Source organism: Chlorocebus sabaeus, chromosome 17, assembly GCF_047675955.1.
Source record: "Chlorocebus sabaeus isolate Y175 chromosome 17, mChlSab1.0.hap1, whole genome shotgun sequence".
In the NCBI taxonomy this organism is placed as follows: Eukaryota; Metazoa; Chordata; class Mammalia; order Primates; family Cercopithecidae; genus Chlorocebus; species Chlorocebus sabaeus.
The window spans coordinates 34,464,224-34,485,001 of record NC_132920.1 but is presented as its reverse complement, the minus strand read 5'-3'; the positions used below and the strand labels follow the sequence as shown (position 1 = coordinate 34,485,001).

The window sequence follows — 20,778 nt, the reverse complement described above, 5'->3', positions numbered from 1 at the left end:
AAGACTAGCCTGGGCAACATGGCGAAACCCTGTCTCTACAAATAAGTATTAGCCAGGTATAGTGGCAGGTGCCTGTAGTCTCAGCTACTCAGGAGGCTGAAGTGGGAGGATTTCTTGAACCCCGGAGGTCAAGGCTGCAGTGAGCTATGATGCGCCACTGCACTCCAGCCTGGGTGATAGAGCGAGATTCTGTCTTAAAAACAAGACCCGCCGGGCGCGGTGGCTCACGCCTGTAATCCCAGCACTTTGGGAGGCCGAGGCGGGCGGATCACAAGGTCAGGAGATCGAGACCATGGTGAAACCCCGTCTCTACTAAAAAATAGAAAAAAAATTAGCCGGGCGCAGTGGCGGGCGCCTGTAGTCCCAGCTACTCGGGAGGCTGAGGTAGGAGAATGGCGTGAACCCGGGAGGCGGAGCTTGCAGTGAGCCGAGATTGCGCCACTGCACTCCAGCCTGGGCGACAGAGCGAGACTCCGTCTCAAAAAAAACAAAAAACAAAAAAACAAAAAAAAAAAACAAAAAAAAAACAAGACCAGGTGTGGCTCATGCCTGTAATTCTAGCACTTTGGGAGGCCAAGGCAGGCGGATCACTTGAGGTCAGGAGCTCGAGACCAGCCTGGCCAACATGGTGAAACCCTGTCTCTACCAAAAAAAAAAAAAATACAAAAATTAGCTGGATGTGGTGGCATGCACCTTTAATCCCAGCTACCCAGGAGGCTGAGGTGGGAGAATCGTTTGAACCCTGGAGATGGAGGTTGTAGTGAGTAAGACTCTTGTCTCAAAAAAAAAAAAAAAAAAAAAAATACTTTGGGGTTGTGTATAGGTAAGTAAAACAAGATTGGCAAACATTGATAGTTATTGAAGTTGGACTACTTAGGAATTCATTATATTTTCTCTCTACTTTTATGCATGTTTGAAATTTGTGTATAATAAATAATAAGTTTTAAAAACATACCCTGTGGTTATTTTAAAAAAGGAAGGGGCTCTCAGAGTGTGCTGATAAAATGATCTCCAAGATTTAAGTGAAAAGGCAAAGTAGAACAATGTGTATAATGGGTTACTATTGGGGTTGACAAAGAGGAAAGAAAAGAATAAATATGTATTTATTTATACTCATACGTTAGAATATCTCTAGAAGTCTTCACAAGAAATGCCTCTTGGGACAGAGTTAAGAGAAAAGGCTTGCTTTTCACTATGTTTTTTTTTTATGCCCTTTGAGTATACACATTGTGTACTATTGAAAAAATAGTTGTTTGAAAAGAGTAGAATTAGGAAGACAAATTCTAGACACATATACCTGTATAAATTTAGAATGATAGAATATTAATGCTGAAAGAATTTTATAGATTTGGGCCATCTCATTTTAAAACTGAAAAAGCTGAAGTCTAGAGAGATGTAATTTTTTCATTGCATTTATGTGACTGGCTTCGGAGGCAGACCTGTAACCCAAAGTCTCCTGACTGTCCTCCTCTATAAAGACGACAGTATACATTTGTGGTTTAAACTTTGACATCTTAAAATAGACTGAATTGTAGTTAATAAGTTGATGCTACCTCGGGAACACAATAGCTGCCCTTGAGTTTACAGTGAATGTCTTCTGTTTGAGCACGTATTATGGAGGCTATAATTTGGTACATGGCTTGGCAAAATCAACATATTGATGAGCAGGAATTTTACAGTATATTCCTATAGTTCTAAGACTGTGGGAAAATTATGCAATTCATGGATGTCAGGAAATGCTGTTACTGTGACTTTGTTTATTAAAATAACCTCAAGGCCAGGTGTGGTGGCTCATGCCTCTAATTCCAGCACTTTGAAAGGCTGAAACAGATGGATTGCTTGAGCCCAGGAGTTTGAGACCAGTCTGTGGAACGTGGTGAAACGCTGTCTCTACAAATAATGCAAAAATTACCCAGGTGTGGTGGTGCACACCTGTAGTCCCAGCTGCTGGAGTGGGTGGGGGGTATTGAGAGGATTGCTTGAGCCCAGGAAGTTCAGGCTACAGTGAGCCAAGATGGCTCCAGTGCAGTCCAGCATGAGCGACAGAGTGAGACCCTGTTTCAAAAAATAATGATACAGTAAAATAACCTCGAGAAACTGGAGCATTTTAAATATTTCATTCACTTTATTTGGCTTTCAGAAATTTCCTAAGAAATAGTGTTTGGCGTTGTTCTTGGCCAATTATAAGAATTTTTTTTTTTTTTGTAGAAACGGGACCTTGCCTTGTTGCCCACGTGGTTCTCGAACTCCTGGGCTCCCACAGTGCTGGGATTACAGGTGTGAGCCACCATGCCCACCTCCATTTATACATCTTAAATACTTGTTCTAAAATATTCAAGCCATCCTCAAGGTTTTAAAGTAAAACACTTCCTCCTTAGCACTGCTGATTGTACTGTACAGAGGCAATCTCTGTACACCCTGGGGACTCACTTAAGAATGATACATCTATGTGTATATATAGTTTTTCTATTTTTTTTTTTTTTTTTGGAGACGGAGTTTGACTCTTGTCGCCCAGGCCGGAATGCAATGGCGCGATCTCAGCTCACTGCAACCTCTGCCTTCCGGGTTCAAGCAATTCTCCCTCAGTCTCCCAATAGCTGGGATTACAAGCACCTGCCACCACGCCCAGCTAATTTTTGTATTTTTAGTAGAGACAGGGTTTCACCATGTTGGTCAGGCTGGTCTTGAACTCCTGACCTCAGGTGACACGCCCGCCTCGGACTCCCAAAGTGCTAGGATTACAGGCATGAGCCACCACACCCGGCCCTCTAATTTTTTTTTTTGTTTGAAGACAGGGTCTTGCCTTATTGCCTAGGATGGAGTGCAGTGCACAGTCATAGCTCACTGTAACCTCAATCTCCTGAGCTCAGGTGATCCTCCTGCCTCAGCCTCCCAAATAGCTGGGACTACAGGCATACACCACTAGGTCTGGCTAATTTTTTTTTTTTTTTTTTAAATAGAGACAAGGTCTCTCTCCATGTTGCCCAGACTGGTCTTAAACTCCTGGCCTCAAAAGATCCTCCCATCTTGGCCTCCCAAAGTGTGTGTGTGGGTTTTTTTTTTTGTTTTTTTTTTTTTGAGGTGGGGGTGTGTAGAGATGGGGTCTCAGTACGTTATTCAGGCTGCTCTCAAACTCCTGGGCTCAAGTGATACCCTCACCTCAGCCTCCCAGAGTGCTGGAATTACAGGGGTGAGCCTCTGCGCCTGGCCACCAAAGTTTTTTTTTTTTCTTTTTAAAATTTCTGTCAGTGTGCATCCCAAAGTGTTGAGATTACAGATGTGAGCCACTGTGCCTGGCCCCCATATCTGTGTAATAGTTTGTGTCTGTGGAAACCTTTTCATATTGTTCTTAAAATAATCTTGTTGCTCCCAAGGTAAAAACTGTCAGAATATCTGTTCATAACACAGTATGATGTTTCTTTGTACTAGGCAGGGAATTTCCTCTTTGGTTAAATAAGCGGCCTGATAAGCTAACTAAGGTGAAGCAATGTTTATAAGGCATTTCGTAAATTGACTGTTTATGTCTAGTGGTTCCTTCTTTGAGCATTTTTTTTTTAGTTCCTCTGTAGCTAAAAAAAAGAGTTTTAAATTTTTAAAAGAGTTGTTAAAAATAGTAAAATGCTTTAAAGCTGTAGAAACTGAAACTTCTGTGCTTAGCCCTATGATAATTTATTGATTTACTTTCAGCAAGTTATTTAACCTCATACTCAGTTTTACTCATCTTTTAAACATTTTATGGGATCATCATGCACAAGAACTTGTGACAGCTGTTCTTTAAAACATTGTGTAAAATATAGTAAATGTCCATTTATCTGGAATCCAAACAAGTACAGATAGTTACTCACTTTTACAGATAATTACTCACTTTTATCTTGGCCTTATTTTTAAGAAGGGACACATAAATTATTTAAAGGGCTCATGTGAAGATGCAATTTACAGATCATATAACAGATTTGATAGAATATGGTCCTGGTGCCATCTGGGGTACCAGCAGAGCACTCTGGCAGTATTGGCAGTGTTGAGGGGCTTGTAAAATGTCATGGGAATTGCATTGTTGGAAACAAGATCATGTTGAGTGCTTTACTGCATGCAGTTGATTCTCTAGAAATCAGTAACATGTCTAATCATGTAGTTTGTTAATCAGGATTTCTTATGGCATAGATTATCACCGTAAGTAATCTCTTTTTTTTTTTTTGAGACGGAGTCTCACTCTGTTGCCCAGGCTGGAGTGCAGTGGCGCAATCTCGGCTCACTGCAAGCTCCGCCACTCGGGTTCACACCATTCTCCTATCTCAGCCTCCCGAGTAGCTGGGACTACAGGCACCCACCACCACGCCCGGCTTATTTTTTGTATTTTTAGTAGAGACGGGGTTTCACAGTGTTAGCCAGGATGATCTTAATCAAATCCTTACCTCGTGATCCACCCGCCTCGGCCTCCCAAAGTGCTGGGATTACAGGCGTGAGCCACCGTGCCCGGCCTAATCTAATTTCTTTAAGGAGAGTATTTCCAGAACTTTGACCTAGGATCTCTAGAGTGTATCTATGCCCACTATACCCTTGGCAGTAGGAATGGAGACTTGTCTGATACCAAGGTGGATGGTGGGTGGATAGGGAGAAAGGGGTCAGATCCTCTGGCCAGAGCTTTGCAAATGCCTATGTTCCCCTTGTGTTAGTCTTATTCTGGCTGGAAGATTCTGATACCGTTGTTTACAAAACCACCGTCGGTTTCCCTCGTAACTCCAGTACCACATTCATACAATTTCTCACCAGAAATACTCATTAGACGTCTCACTGAACCCTCAAATTCATATGCTCAGAGGATGATTTCACAACTCCTCCCTGTGGTTCCCTCCTCCACTGACGCCTCCATATTCTCCTTGGAAGGCTGCTACACCATTGACCCAGCCGATATCCAAGGAGTCATATTCCCACGTCCTGTCAGTCACTTGGCCTTATAGACTCTTCTTTCTGTGTATCTGGAAACCTGTCACTTCCTTCCGCTTCCCACTCCTACTGTCTTAATCATTTCTCAACCTGCATTACCGCAGGAAGCTGCTCCATTAGCATGCTTTCCCATCTCCAACATATGTCAAAGTTACCTTTCTAAAACTCAAATTGGGTTTTAGAGGCCAATTCAGGAGGATCCCTTGAGTCCATGAGTTCAAGACCAGCCTGGACAACATGGCAAAACACCGTCTCTACAAAGTAAAAATAAAAAGTATTAACCAGGCTTGGTGGCACATGCCTGTTGTCCCAGTTACTTGGGAGGCTGAGGCAGGAGGATCACTTGAGCTCAGGAGTCCAAGGCTGCAGTAAGCTATGATTGTACAACTGCACTCCAGCCTGGGCAAAAGAGCGAGATCTTGTCTGAAAAAAAAAGAGAAACCTTCCCATATCATTTCTCGGTCATGATCCATCCCCTACTCCCCGAGTCTGAGTTGTTGATTCTTTTTTTTGAGACAGGGTCTTGCTCTGTCACGCAGGCTGGAGTGCAGTAGTGGGATCATAGCTCACTGCAGCTTCGACTTTCTGGGCTCAAGCAATCCTCCCACCTCGGCCTCCCCAGAAGCTGGAACTGTAAACATGCACCACCACACCTGGCTATTTTTTTTGTTTAGGGTTTCTGTTGTTGTTGCTTTGTTTTTTGAGACAGGGTTTCATTCCCATTGCCCAGACTGGAGTGCAGTGACGTAATCTTGGCTTACTGCAACCTTCTCCTCCTGGGCTCAAGCAATTCTCCTGCCTCACCCTCCTGCATAGCTGGGACTACAGGCTCACACCATCGTGCCTGGCTAATTTTTTTTTTTTTTTTTGTAGAGATGGGGTCTTGAACTCCTGAGCTCAAGTGATCTGCCTGCCTCAGCCTCCCAAAGTGCTAGGATTACAGGCATGAGCCACTGCACCTGGTCTAATTTTATATATATATATACACACATCTATATATGTATGTGTACATATATGTGTGTATATAGAGATTGATTGATTGATTGATTTTGGTAGACATGGGGGTTTCTCTATGTTGCCCAGGCTGGTCTTGAACTCCTGGGCTCAAGTGCATCTCCTACCTCAGCCTCCCAAGTAAGGTTTACAGGCATGAGCCAGTACGTCTGGGCAAGTATCTCTTTTCATTATCACTGTGGTATCCTCAAGCTAAGTATTTCTCAGTCTGTATAATTACTCTTTTTTGGTCTTCCACTAGATACTCGGTTCCTTTAGGGCAGGGACTATGGGTTTCTTTTATATTTTAAAAATTTGTATTCAGCACTATTTAGCAAAAAACCCGACAACAATTTCTAAGAAATAAAACAGTCGTGTTCCTGCTGTATTTCTCCCTCCCTTCATTAGGTGTATCATTCACACAGATTTCTTTATCATTTCACTGCACACATGTCACAAATCAATACAATGTTTTTTCTGCTGTGCCCCTGTGGAAAACAAGTTGTCACTGCGCCACCTGTTGATTTCTGCCTGCTCTACAGAGCCACCTGTATCATGAATCCAAGAGTCTGTTTATGGGTGGGTGTGTTCTGTGGGTCTCTTTATCCACCTCTGCATAGATATCACCTGTCTCAATGACTAAAGCTTCAAAATGGTCTGATACCTGGTCAACTGGTTTCCCACTTTGATCTGCCTGCAAACTGCAGTGTATTTAATCTCTACGTCTCCAGTTCCTGGCTCATGATGATACTTAATGAACGTTTGTTGAATAGGTAATTTTTCCCCCTTAGTGTGTTATTTTCAGGATCTTTTTGGAGCTTTTGCACTTAATTTCTTTTCAGATAATTGTATATGTCAAAATCAAACTTCAGAATAAGAATTTACTGACCAGAACACCATTTAGTACTTTATATGATAGGAAGGAGTAAAACCACTGGCTAAAGTGAAAAATTTTTTGTGGGTGGACACAGTGGCTCATGCCTTTGATCCTAGCACAGTGGGAAGCCAAGGCAGGAGGATTACTTGAGACCAGGAGTTCAAGACCAACCTGGCCAACATAGTGAGACGCCCATCTCAAAAAAATGAAGTTTAAAAATTTTTTAAATTAGCCGAGCATGGTGCTGTGTACCTGTAGTCCCAGCTACTCGGGAGGCTGAAGCTGGAGGATCCCTACAGCCCAGGAGTTTGAGGCTGCAGTGAACTTTGATCCTGCCCCTGTACTTCAGCCTGGGCAACAGAATGAGACCCTGTCTCTACAAAACAGAAACAGAAACTTTTTTTTTTTTTTTTTTTTTGTAGTAAATTCTCAATAGGTTGTCAAGGAAACTTACTGAGGAGAGCTATTTACCAGTAACAGTGTTTGCTTTGAAGTGTGGCTACAAACTAATGAGGCTTGCTTCCTTCAGCCTCATTATTGTAGTCTTAGTTCATATAGTCATGGTTGAATGTGCAAAGCAATAACACTTGCTAGGTTTACTAATTAGTGTTTCACATTGATTGAAATTTAGAAATTGAATGCTTATACTTTGTCAGAGGTTTCCTTTTCTTTGCTTTAGCTTTGAAATATTCCTGTAAAGGTTTTTCTTTTGGACTGTAACTTCATTACATGGCCTTAGTCAGCCTTTGAAGCAATGCGTAGGTTTATAATGGCTGGCAAGCACTTTACCGGGAAGTGAGGGAAGAAAGACTATGTGTTGTTATTTATACAACAAGTCAGTGGAGGATTAACCCATTTTACTAATTTTTTTCTTGAATCTTTTTGTAGTTGGATAAATATGACTTAAATGCCTTTGTCTAGAGTCTTTGGAGGGCTTTTTTTTTTTTAACCTTGTAATTTGAATTAACCTACATGCTTATATTTGGGTTTATTTTCTTTTGATAAGGAATGTTTTAAAATGTAAGATTGGTCACAGTTATTGAAGAGAATGAGTGTGGCACTAGTTTTATGATTTAGTAAATCACTGGCCAGGCACAGTGGCTCACACCTGTAATCCCAACACTTTGGGAGGCCTACGCGGGCGGATGACCTGAGTTCGGGAATTCGAGACCAGCCTGACCAACATAGAGAAACCCCATCTGTACTAAAAATACAAAAATTGGCCGGGCATGGTGGTGCATTCCTATAATCCCAGCTACTCAGGAGGTTGAGGCAGGAGAATCGTTTGAACCTGGGAGACGGAGGTTGTGGTGAGCTGAGATCATGCTATTGAACTCCAGCCTGGGCAACAAGAGCGAAACTCCATCTCAAAACAAAACTAAGGATAACCTGGAAGCTTACTCCATTGAGGTATAGACTCTGGGGGAAAAAAAGTAGCACTGACTCCCTTCAGCTTTTAAAAAATGACTGTGATTGGCTGGGCGTGGTCGCACACCTGTAATCCCATCACTTTGAGAGGCCAAGGTGGGTGGATCACCTGAGGTCAGGAGTTCAAGACCAGCCTGGCCAACACAGTGAAACCCCATCTCTATTAAAAATACAAAAAACTAGCTGGACATGGTGGCAGGTGCCTGTAATCCCAGCTATTCGGGAGGCTGAGGCGGGAGAATCACTTGAACCCAGGAGGCAGAGGTTGCTGTGAGCCAGGATTACGCCACTGTACTCCAGCCTGGGCAACAGGAGCAAAACTCCATCTCAAAAAATAATAATAATAATAATAATACTGTGATTGCAAAACTAGTTTTTTTTAATTGAAATGAAATTCACATAACATTAGCCATTTTATTTTTTATTTTTTATTTATTTATTTTTTTGAGATGGAGTCTCGCTCTGTCGCCCAGGCTGGAGTGCAGTGGCCGGATCTCAGCTCACTGCAAGCTCCACCTCCCGGGTTTATGCCATTCTCCTGCCTCAGCTTCCCAAGTAGCTGGGACTACAGGCGCCTGCCACGTCGCCTGACAAGTTTTTTGTATTTTTTTTTAGTAGAGACAGAGTTTCACCGTGTTAGCCAGGATGGTCTCGATCTGCTGACCTTGTGATCCGCCCGTCTCGGCCTCCCAAAGTGCTGGGATTATAGGCTTGAGCCACCGCGCCCGGCCACATTAGCCATTTTAAAATGAACAATTCATTGGCATTTAGCAATCACCATTTCATATCTACTTTCTGAATACTTTCATCTTCCCCAAATAAAGCCCTGTACCTGTTAGGCAGTTGCTACTCATTTTCCCCTTCCTCCAGTTCCTGGTAACCACCAATCTGGTTTCTGTTTCTCTGGATTTGCTTATTCTGTGAATTTCATATACATGGAATCATACCGTATGTGACCTTCTGTGCCTGGCTTCCTTCACTTAGCATGTTTTCAAGGTTCATCCATGTTGTAGCATCTGTCAGTAATTCATTTTTTTAATGGCTGAATAATATCCCATTGTATGTATAGGCCACATTTTGTTTATTCATTCACTCTTATTGGATATTTGAGTTTTTACCTTTTGGTTATTGTAAATAATGCTGCTATAAACATTTGTATGGAAGTATCTGTTTGAGTACCTGTTTTTAGTTCTTTTGGTTACATACCTAGCAGTGGAGTTACTAGATCTAATGGTAACTTTATGTTTAACTTACTGAGGAACAACCAAATTGTTTTCCACAGTGGCTGAATGAAGCATTGTACATTCCTATCAGCAGTGTACGAGGATTCCAATTTCTCTACATCCTTGCCAGCACTTCTTATGCTGTGTTTGGTTGATTGAATTATAGCTATCGTAGTGAGTGTGAAGTAGTATCTCATTTTGGTTTTACTTTGCATTTCCCTAATGACTAATGATGTTGAGCATCTTTTCATGTGCTTATTAGCCATTTGTATATCTTCTCTGTAGAAATGCTGTTTATCTTTTCGTTGTTTTAAATACTGTACCTGTATTAAATATAGAATTTGCAGATATTTCCTCCTGTTGTGTAGGTTGTCTTTTCACATTCCTGATTATGTCCTTTGTTACACAGAAGTTTTTAATTTCAGTAAAGATCAATTTATCTTGTTTACCCTTTTGTTGCTCATGCTTCATATCTAAGAATTTGGCATATCTTGCCAAATTCAAGATCATGACAGTTTACTCCTGTGTTTTCTTCTAAATGTGTTATAGTTTTAGCTCTTACGTTTAGGTTGTTGGTCTATTTTGATTTCCTATAAGGTCTGAGATAGTCCAATGAGAGGATTTTTTTTTTTTTTTTGAGTTGAGGGTCTCACTCTGTGGCCTAGGCTAGAATGCAGTGGCTTGATCATAGCTCACGGCAGTCTCAAACTCCTGGGCTCAAGCAGTCTTCCCAAGTAACTGAGACCACAGGTGTGCACCACTAAGTCTGGCTAAATGTTGTATTTTGTTTTGTTTTGTTTTTTTGTAGAGACGAGGTCTCATCATGTTGTCCAGGCTAGTCTTGACCTCCTGGGCTCAGGCAGTCCTCCTGCCTTGGCCTTCCGAAGTGCCAGGATTACAGATGTGAGCCATCACACCTGGCTCTTATAGTACCTTTTAACTGAGTATATGTACATATCAACCAAAAACTGTGGATTTCATAGTATTTTAAATTATTTTGCATTGTATTAATCAAAGCAGAACTTAAAATATATTTGAAAAATAGTACTTGTAAGTTTAAGACAATTTTTCAGTCCATGGCTTATACACAAGTGACTGAATATGGATTCATGGATTTCCTTCCCATAACACCATGATCTTCTATGAATCTACAGATCACATATTTTGTAGATGAGCATCAGAAGAATCTCTTATGACAGGGAAAAGAGAGACTGAGGATGAAGGTAGAGTTTCCAAGGATCCATAGCTGCAGAGACCTCAAGGAAGAGGCTGGGGATAACTGGAATGTCATTAACTAGAAGGCAGTGGTGGAATCTGTAAGGGCCAGAGAGGAAGTAGCATTTCATTTGAGGCAACAAGGATGTTTGCAGAGTTTGGTTTGTAGGCTCACAGGTCATCATCAGAAAGTAATGGTTTAGGGAGCAGTTGAAGATTCCTTTATTTCCTTTGGAAATAATGCCAACTCAACTCAGCCTCCAAACAGGGAGTCCAACTGACTTTGTTTAGCATCTTTCCTACAGGGAAGGGTAAGGAAGGAAAAGGAACTAGGCAAATTCTAGATTTTTATTTCAACTCTGACCAGAATGCTGGCTGAGTTTTTTAAAAAAAGTCCAGTTTTATTTTAGCTGAAAATGTGATGAAAGGAATTTTTCTACTTCTCATGTGGCCAGGAGAATTAGGGTCCCTTAGAGTCTAGGGTGGTGTATTGGATTGGCCTGTGGCCATCTGATGGAGCAGGAACTGGGATACAGCTCCCAGTTCATGAGTGAGAAACTTGGTGGGGAAGTGTTGGATCACAATGGCAGTCATGGTCAAGGGCCTTCTGTCTTCTGGCCAGCTTTTTCAGTGCTGACAGGCTCATCAGTGACAATCTTCTCTTTTTTTAAAGTATTTTTTCCACCTTGTCAGGTCTGTGTCCAAAGGGCAAAAGGAACAAGGAGGGGATAAATGAGCAGGTGATTGAGTGTCTAGGGGGAGTGTAGAGATAATGGTCTTCAGATGCCCTTCTGCTTTTACTGGCTGATTGCCTACTTTTTCAAATAGAAACGAAAGCTACTTTGCAAGAAGTGATTTGGGAAGGCATAAACAAAGAATGGGTCTTGGTTACTTTGATGTTTGTGGTGTTTAAACTCTGAATTTGTGTGGATGTGTCTTTTTGAATTTTTAACCCCCCCCCATGCAACCTTTGTGACTTAACAGGTGCTACTTGTGAGCAGTAGTCGCCATCCAGACAGATGGATTGTCCCTGGAGGAGGCATGGAGCCTGAGGAGGAGCCAAGTGTGGCAGCGGTTCGTGAAGTCTGTGAGGAGGTATGCATGGAGAAGAGGGGCACAGCTATGCCTCGTCATCATGAACCTGTCCTATCTGTGTAGTTCTTTAATAAATCAGCACTCACTGAATAAATGTATAGTCACAGAAAAAGGGCAATGAATGGTTACCCGGTCCCTCCTTTGTTACCAGGTGATGGAGTTGTGACATGGTAATGTTAACCAGGCACTCTATGCCAGACTTCCCATGACTTTTTATGCCAGACTTTTGTGACTTCCCATGGATTTCTTCCAACACTGCCTATTACCTGTGGCACAAAATCAAGAAGCAAATCGTTCCTCACCTCTAAGGAGTAAGAGGAACAGGCAGCATTAGTATAAATGACTCATTGTCATTAAGCTTTGGAGGAGGCCCTTGTTTTCATGTGCTTACTGCATCCTAGCCATGGAACTGTGGCTAAAGCAGTGAATCTGTTAGCCAGATACTGTTAATGGTACAACTTGAGAGATAATAGTATCTTCTTTTTTATTTAGTCACAAGATGTTCCACATACATGTGTTGAGTTTCTGGGCCATGATATCCTACTAGATACTCCAGAATAAATAGAAGAAATAAAGTCATGGACCCTTAGTTCTCTTATTTCAAGAATTTACAGTCTGGGGGAAACTGAGAAACAGATTGCAATTCAAAACCCAGAGAAACGAACTGTTGTTTTCCCATAGCCTCTTGTGGTGACACCATGCTCTGCTCTTCTTGTTATCTCATTTAGGACTCATAACTCAGTTGTGTAAGCTTTATTGCCACAGTTTACTCGCCCTGGTCACGTAGGTAGTGCTTTTGAAATCCATTTCCTTGTTCTAGAGGGAATTTAAGATTGATTCTAAGAACATATAAAAAAGCACTTACAACAAGTCTAATTTCTGTGTTTCTTTTGGATCCAGCTTTTGGTAAAGTGCACTTAGAATAATCTTACCCTTGGAATATCCAAGGAAGTCTTGATTCTCGCTCTGAATTCCTACACTTACATTGGCTTATGTTACTGTCGTAGCATCTATCTTACACCCATAACTAAATTGTTCTCTCTGAGGGCAAAAATCACGTTTCCCATCAAAAATCCTTACTTTCCGTGCCTATTACACAGCTAGGTGAACAGAAAGTAATTAATATATGCTTCTTTGATAGATGGAACAATGGTTGGAACAATGCAGATGCTGAAGAAATACCCTAAATGGAAATTGTCAGAGTATAGAAAGTGATAAACATTGACAGAGAGGATATGAGAAGGCATTCTTACAGGAGGCTAACCCGGGTAGAACCAAATGGAATCAAGAGAGGGTGTAATGAAGAGAACATTGACATGGGAATCCTGGTTTCTGTTACTGTCAGTTAATAACTGTGTGACCTGTGAGAAAATAACTTTAAACACCCTGGCCCTTTGTCCTTCATTTGAATATCTTCCTTTTTACTCCACTGTGGAGGGAGGGAGGGGAATATGAGGTTCAAATGAGAACATGAGTATGAATATCCTTTGTGAATTATGTATCACTCTACCACGTAGGATGTGTGCAGCTGAAAATAATATTATGCCCATTACTGTTCTGTAACAGGCTTATTATATCACATAATAAGTTGTCCCAGGTTGGCTGACTCAGCAGTATTAAGAACCCAGGTGCTTCCCGTCTTTCTTTTCTGCCATCCTTGGTACATTGGCTTTTGTTTGCGGGCTTGTCTCCTGTGGTGACAAGATGGCTATCACAGCTCTATCCTTACACATTCTTTTCAAATGTAGGGCACACAGTTTTACCTCATGGGTCTCTTTATTTGAGAGAAAAGAAATTTTCCCCAGAAGGTCCCCCAGCGGACTTTTTATGTTGGTGTTCCAGAGTTGCTTCGCATGCTTGTGCTTAAACTTCCTGGCAAAAGGTATATCAGTTCCATGTTTAAACTACTAGAGCCTTCACCGTCTAGGATTTGACTTTGAGAAACCTCTTAGACTTTAATTTAAAGCAATTGAAAAGCATGACCAATAAGAGAAGATAAAATGTTTATTTTGTTAGAAATTTAACTTATATTGGAATGTGCCAATACATGTTTACTCTAAAAAAAATGAATAGATAATATATAATTTTAGAGTGAGAAAAAATTTATTATACAGGCCATACAGTCTCTGTCACAGCTACTTAACTCTGCCATTATAGGACAAAAGTAACCATAGACAGTAAAATACATAAACAAATGGGCATGGCTATGTTCCAGTGAAGCCTTATTTATAAAAACTGTGGTGAACCATAGATAACGCCTGGTTTAAGCTCTTGCTACTCAGAGTGTAATTGGTGGACCAGCAACATCAGCATCAGCCAGGAGCTTGTTAGAAATGGAAAATCTCAGACCCCAACCCAGATCTACTGTATCAGAATCTGATTCTAATAGGACCTCTGGTGATTTTGAGATCCTACTGCCTTAGAGTATTGAATTCTTACCAATGAGTGTTCTGAGAATTCTTCCTGATGGATCTGTGGAGAGAAATGCTCTTTGAGGGATGGACTGTTGTTTGGTGGTCTCCACACCCATTCCAATGACTCTTCTGACGTGGAGAGATTAGAAAGCTAAAAAGTACTTTTCCTAGACTCAGGTAAGGAATGCAACTAAGTCTCCTTGATGATATTTAGATATCCCCAATACAAAGCACTTGTACAAGATTGCTGTAGTCACGAGGAGGTCATGTTCTGAGAGCAGCGGGCCCATCTGTTTTGGTGGCACACATTTAGACAAAGGAGATATGGTTTTGGAATTGGCAGCTATAGTGTCAACTTCCTGATTTGGCTGGTGGCTTTTATTTGGCAGCTTCCTGATCCACCCCAGAGACAGCAACTCCCTTGGCAGTCCAGTTCTGCCATGTGGTTTTAAGAATTGTTCTTGGAACCTTGGCCTGTGTTTCTTGAGCTCTCCCAGTGATTCTGTAAACTGTTTTTATCCCTTATAAACCATTATCTTAAACTAATCAGGTGGAATTCTGTTGTCTGCAATTAAAAATCTCGACCCAACCAGATTCCCTGTGAATGTTAACAGCTGCTTTAGTTGTATCAGACGTTCTCCTCTGCTTGGCCATGCTAACCCATCAAGGAATTGAGGTGTCTTTGCAAAGCATCCCCCTCTAGAGAAGAGTGTCCAGTGGCCTGTGAGAGGAGGTGTCTGATCTACAGTGTGTCAGTAGTTTAATCAGGCAGACCTGTTTCTGTGGGAAAATGAAGCTGTGACAGAATCCAGTTCAGAATCTGCACCTTCCTCATAACTGTTTACTTGATTGAATGTTACTTGTCTGTTCAACAAATATTGAGTGCCTATCCATCTTGCACAAAATACTGGGCCACAAATTGGGGATACAGAAATTTGGGTTCTGCCATCATCACATGAGCTTAACGTCTCACTAAGAATACAGAGTTAATAGGAAACTATAATTTGAAAGTTCAACTTTGAGGGAACAGTTTGTACAGCATGCTGGGGCACTTGTTGGCGGAGTAGCCAACTCTGGCACAAAGACTGGCTCCTAGGAGAATGTCTGGATGGTTATAGACCTGCTCATTTAAGATTTTTCCATTTTGGTGGGACTTTGGGGATACAGTAGGTAGTGTGAGGTGGTCTTGTACATGATATCCCCACATAAGGGAGATTAGATAGAGGAGGGATGAAGTAGCTGGTGAGCTTTTCTTTACTGTGAAGCAGAATTGGGTTCCCACTTTCCTGTCAGACCTGAGATAATGCGGAATTAGAAGGGTGTAGACACACCCTGAAGGGCAGGTATGATTCTGTACTTTGCATCCCTAGGCCTGAGGGCACCAGAAGCTTTGCCTAATTCTTTCTGTAGGAACTCGAAGTTTGACTGTTCAAATAAGTGGTGTGGTAGGGCCCGTTGGTGGACCTAAACTGAATAATTTTGATTTAAATCCAGTTGGCTTCTGTAGGTTCTAAGGTGCTTAAGGCAAAAATAGTGTTTGAGAGTGACCATGCAGTTGTGGATTCAGACAGATTGTTACAAGACCTGAAATGGAGTGGTGGTTCTCCAGTAGAGAGAGAGGAAAAATTTCAAAGACCTTGTGCAAAGACTTGATACTTGGTTTTGGGAGTTGTGGTTGGAATATCTCTGGCCATTCTACTTTTGTAGAGCACATTTGGAATTTGTGTCTGTTTCAGGAAAGCTTACCTTATTTGTTGTCACTGTTGCTGTTCTGTGTTTGAGTGTTACAGTTGAGTTGTCCCTTGGTTATACAAGTGCAGCTAAGATGTAGAAAACCAGATGTTTGCAACAGGAAATGCATTGAGGGAGTAGGAAGGATATAGGGTACTGTACTTTTGTTTCCTGGAAATTGCATACTATCCTTCTATAGGTAAAAGGGAGAATAGTGTGAAATAGGAATAAAGTGCTCGTGAAGTAAGGAAATGAAAAGTGCAGCACAAATAATTAAACTACACTCCTCATATGTTTAGTATCTTACCTAGCTCTTCTCTTGAAAGAGTCTTGATCTTGAAACTTTATTCTCTCAGTAATAGTAGAATAAAGTATGGGATATGATGATGTGATTCTTCTTTGACTGCAGGCAAGCTCTGCCTGCCATTCTCAGCCTTAAAGAATCCTTCCTGACTTTAGATCGAGACTATCCTAGCTAACGCGGTGAAACCCCATCTCTACTAAAAATACAAAAAAAAAAAAAATATTTAATAATTAGCCGGTCGTGGTGGCGGGCGCCTGTAGTCCCAGCTACTCGGGAGGCTGAGGCAGGAGAATGGTGTGAACCTGGGAGGCGGAGCTTGCAGTGAGCAGAGATTGCACCACTACACTCCAGCCTGGGTGACAGAGTGAGACTCCGTCTCAAAAAAAAAAAATAAAAAAAAAATAATCCTTTCTGACTTTGAGCAAATTTTTTTCTGCAGTCAGAGGAGAATCGTCTCATCTTATCCCATATTTTATTCCAGCATTATTGAGAGGATAAAAAAAAGTCTGTGAACTGCTTTGAACTTTAGAGTAAGTATCCAAATAAATAAAATGTACACACAATAAAAATAAAGAGAACATGTCATTACAAAAACAGAAACAGTTCAGTGGCTTCCGTCAAAACAGAATGAAAGAAGTGGATTTTCCAGTTTTATTAACAGAGAATTAGACTTGAAATCAGAGACTTGAAATATTGATAGATTTTTTTATTGTCCTTGAAGGGAACCTTTTGTAAACAAAGCACTATTTAGAAGTTTATTTAGTTTTCAAGATGTTTATGCTTTCAGATCTGATTTTTTATTTGGAAATGTAGATTTTAATAGCCACTTTTTGAGGGGCTTTGTGGATAATACCTCTATACCAATTAGTTGAAAACCTTCAGATGTTTCAGATTGCATTTATAAATTTAATATATTTAATTTTTTTTTGAGAATTTCAGTTGTCCTACTTAAAAAAAAAAAAACTTCATAAAGCTCTTCAGTGAAAAAAAGTCTTGGGAAAAACTACTACAAGTAAACACAGGGGGAAGCATTTTAGGGCACTGGTCTGGACAAAGATTTCATAGGTAAGACCTCAAAAGCACACGTGACAAAAGCAAATATAGACAGGTGGGATTGTATCAAACTAAAAACCTTCAGCACAGCAAAGGAAAGAATCAACAGTGAAGAGATAGTCTACAGAATGGGAGAAAATATATATGCAAAATATTCATTCAACAAGGGATTACTATTCAGTATACAAAGAACTCAACAGCAAAAAAAGAATCCAATATTAAAATGTGCAAATGATATGAATAGACGTTTCTCAAAAGAAGACAAGTGGCCAAGAAATACATTGAACAAGGCAGGGATTAGGGACAGCAACACCGCTCCCAAACTCCCCCACCCCACTCAAAAGTGTGTATATAACCTTTTGTTTGTTTGTTTTGAGACGGAGTCCCGCTCTGTCATCCAGGCTGGAGTGCTCACTACAACCTCCGCCTCTGGGTTTCAAGCGATTCTCCTGTCTCAGCCTCCCAAGTAGCTGGGATTACAGATGCCTGCCCCCATGCCTGGCTAATTTTTGTATTTTTAGTAGAGATGGGGTTTCATCATGTTAGCCAGGCTGGTCTCAAACTCTTGACCTTAGGCAATCCACCCGCCTTGGCCTCCCAAAGTGCTGGGGTTATAGGCATGAGCCACTGTGCCCGGCCCTTATATCACTTTTGACTCTACAAAAACTTAACTGCTGACAGTCTAGTGTTGACCAGAAGCCTTACCGTTAACATAGTCAGGTAACACATATTTTGAATATTGTATGTTATATATACTGTATTCTAGAGAAAAGAAAATGTTGTTAAGAAAATCATAAGAGAGAGAAAATACATGTACTGTTCATTAAGTGGAAGTGGATAATCATAAGGTCTTTATGCTTGTCATCTTCATATTGAGTAGGCTAAGGAGGAAGAAGAAAAAAGGTTGCTCTTGGTATCTCAGAGATGGCAGAGGTGGAAGAAAATTCATGTATAAATGGAGCCACATGGTTCATACCTGTGCTGTTCAGGGGTCAAGCTGTATATGAAAAAATGTTCAACATCACTAATCATCAGGAAAATGCAAATTAAAACCACAGCGAGATATTATCTTCCCCTAGTTAGGATGGCTGTTACTTAAAAAGACAGTAACAAAGCCAAGGATGCCGGGCATGGTGGTTGATGCCTATAATCCCAGCACTTTGGGAGGCTGAGGTGACCAGATCACCTGAGGTCAGGAGTTCAAGACCAGCCTGGCCAACATAGTAAAACCTCCTCTCTACAAAAAATACAAAAAAAAAAAAAAAAAGATTAGCTGGCCTTGGTGGTGGGTACCTATAATCCCAGCTACTTGGGAGACTGAGGCAGGAGAATCTCTGAAACCTGGGAGGCAGAATTTGCAGTAAGCTGAGATCACGTCACTACACTCCAGCCTGGGTGACGAGAGTGAAACTCCGTCTCAAGAAGAAAAACAAACAAACAAACAAACAAAAACAACGCCAGGGAGGCTGCAGAGAAAAGGAAACTCTTATATGCTATTGGTAGGAATGCAAATTAGTATAGCAATTATGGCAAGCTGTATGGAGGTTCCTCAGAAAGCTGAAAATAACTTTGGGAGACTGAGGTGGGAAGATCACAAGATAAGGAGTTCGAGACCAGCCTGGCCAACATGGCAAAACCCCGTCTCTACTGAAAATACAAAAATTAGCCAGGCACAGTGGCATGTGCCTGTAATCCCAGCTACTTGGGAGGCTGAGGCAGGAGAATTGCTTGAACCTGGGAGGCAAAGCTTGCAGTGAGCCAAGATTGTGCCACTGCACTCCAGCCCGGGCTACAGAGCAAGACTCTGTCTCAAAAAAAAAAAAAAAAAAAGGAAACTGAAAATAGAACTACCATATGATCTAGTGATCTCTCTGGGTGTATATCCAAAACAAAGGAACTCAGTGTATTCAAAGTATGCACTTCCATGTTCATTGTAGAATTATTCACAATAGCCAAAATATGGAATCAGCCTAAGTGCCCACCAACTGATGAATGGATAAAGGAAATGTGATATATATAAGTATACACACACACAGCACTCACACATATACACACACAATGGAATAGTATTCATCTATAAAAAAGAGTAAAGTAATGTCATTCATGGCAGCTGAACTTGGAGGACATTAACAGTAAGTGAAGCCAGCTGGGTGACTCACAACTGTAATCCCAGCACTTTGGGAGGCCGAGGTGGGTGGATTGCTTGAGGTCAGGAGTTCGAGACCTTCCTGGGCAACACAGTGAAACCTCCCCTCTACCAAAAATACAAATATTAGCTGGGTGTGGTGGCACATGCCTGTGGTCCCAGCTACTCAGGAGACTGAAGTTGGGAGGATTGCTGGAGCCCAGGAAGTCGAGGCTACTGTGAGCCGTGATCATGCCACTGCACTCCAACCTGCATGACAGAGTGCGAGACCTGGTCTCAAAAAAATTAAAATAAAGGAGAAATAAGCTAGGCACAGAAAAGATGAACACCACATGTTCTTTCTTGTATGTACAAGCTCTAGTGTTCTATAGCACTGTAAGGTAACTATACTTAATACTTACTGTGTTATTTTCAGATGAGATTGGGCACGTTCATGGTGGTATGGCCATAGACAATTGTGTGTTTTCAGATAGCTACAAGTAAGGATTTTGAATATTCCCAAGACAAACAAATGATAAATATTTGAGATGATGGATATGCTAATTACCCTGATTTATCATCATTTGTTTGTTTGTTTTGAGATAGAACCCTGCTCTGTCACCCAGTCTGGAGTGCAGTGACAGGATCGTGGCTCACTGCACCCTCCATCTCCTGAGTTCAAATGATCCTTCCATATCAGCCTCTTGAGTACCTGGGACTCCAGGTACGCACCACCATGCCCAGATAATTTTTATATTTTTATAGAGGCTGTATTTCACCATGTTGCCAAGGCTGGTCTCCAACTCCTAGGCTCAAGCCATCTGCCCGCCTTGGCCTCCCAAAGTTCTGGGATTACAGCCACGTTATGCCCAACCAGATTTATCATTATATATTGTATACATATAGCAAAATGTCACTTTACTCCATAAATATGTACAATTATTATGTGTCAGTTAAAATTAATGACAAAAATACTTATAGCCCGGCCTGGTGGTATGGGCCTATAGTCCCACCTGCTGGGGAGGCTGAGGCAGGATGATTACTTGAGCCCCGGAGTTCAAGACCAGCCAGGGAAACATAGCAAGACCTCATCTTAAAAAACAAAAAGAAAAACAAAACATAGCGTTTTCAAAGAAATACAAAGTTTTATAAAACACAGAGAAACACTTTTTTTTTTACAAACTCCTGTAAATCTCATATATTACTCTTAGAAATAAGATGTTTTAGAGTCTTTAAATATTCCCATGCTATATATAAGGTTTGTAAGATTTTTAACTTAAAATCATGAGTCAGAAATAAATGATTCAACTATATTTTTGAAATTTGAGGCCACAAGACTGCCAGCCAGAATAGATAACATTCTTGTAAGCATTACA

At 41.1% G+C, this 20,778-nt stretch overlaps 1 protein-coding gene across 3 annotated transcripts in view; it reads left to right on the top strand.

The window, feature by feature from the left end:
• NUDT3 (nudix hydrolase 3) overlaps window positions 1–20,778 on the top strand; it is a 150,488-nt gene that overhangs the window by 40,137 nt on the left and 89,573 nt on the right. For all 3 annotated transcript variants that reach the window (XM_038005986.2, XM_038005985.2, XM_007972892.3), the window contains exon 2: window positions 11,665–11,775. In XM_038005986.2, coding sequence (XP_037861914.1) covers window positions 11,665–11,775 — 111 coding nt within the window. The remainder of the gene's footprint in view (window positions 1–11,664; window positions 11,776–20,778) is intronic.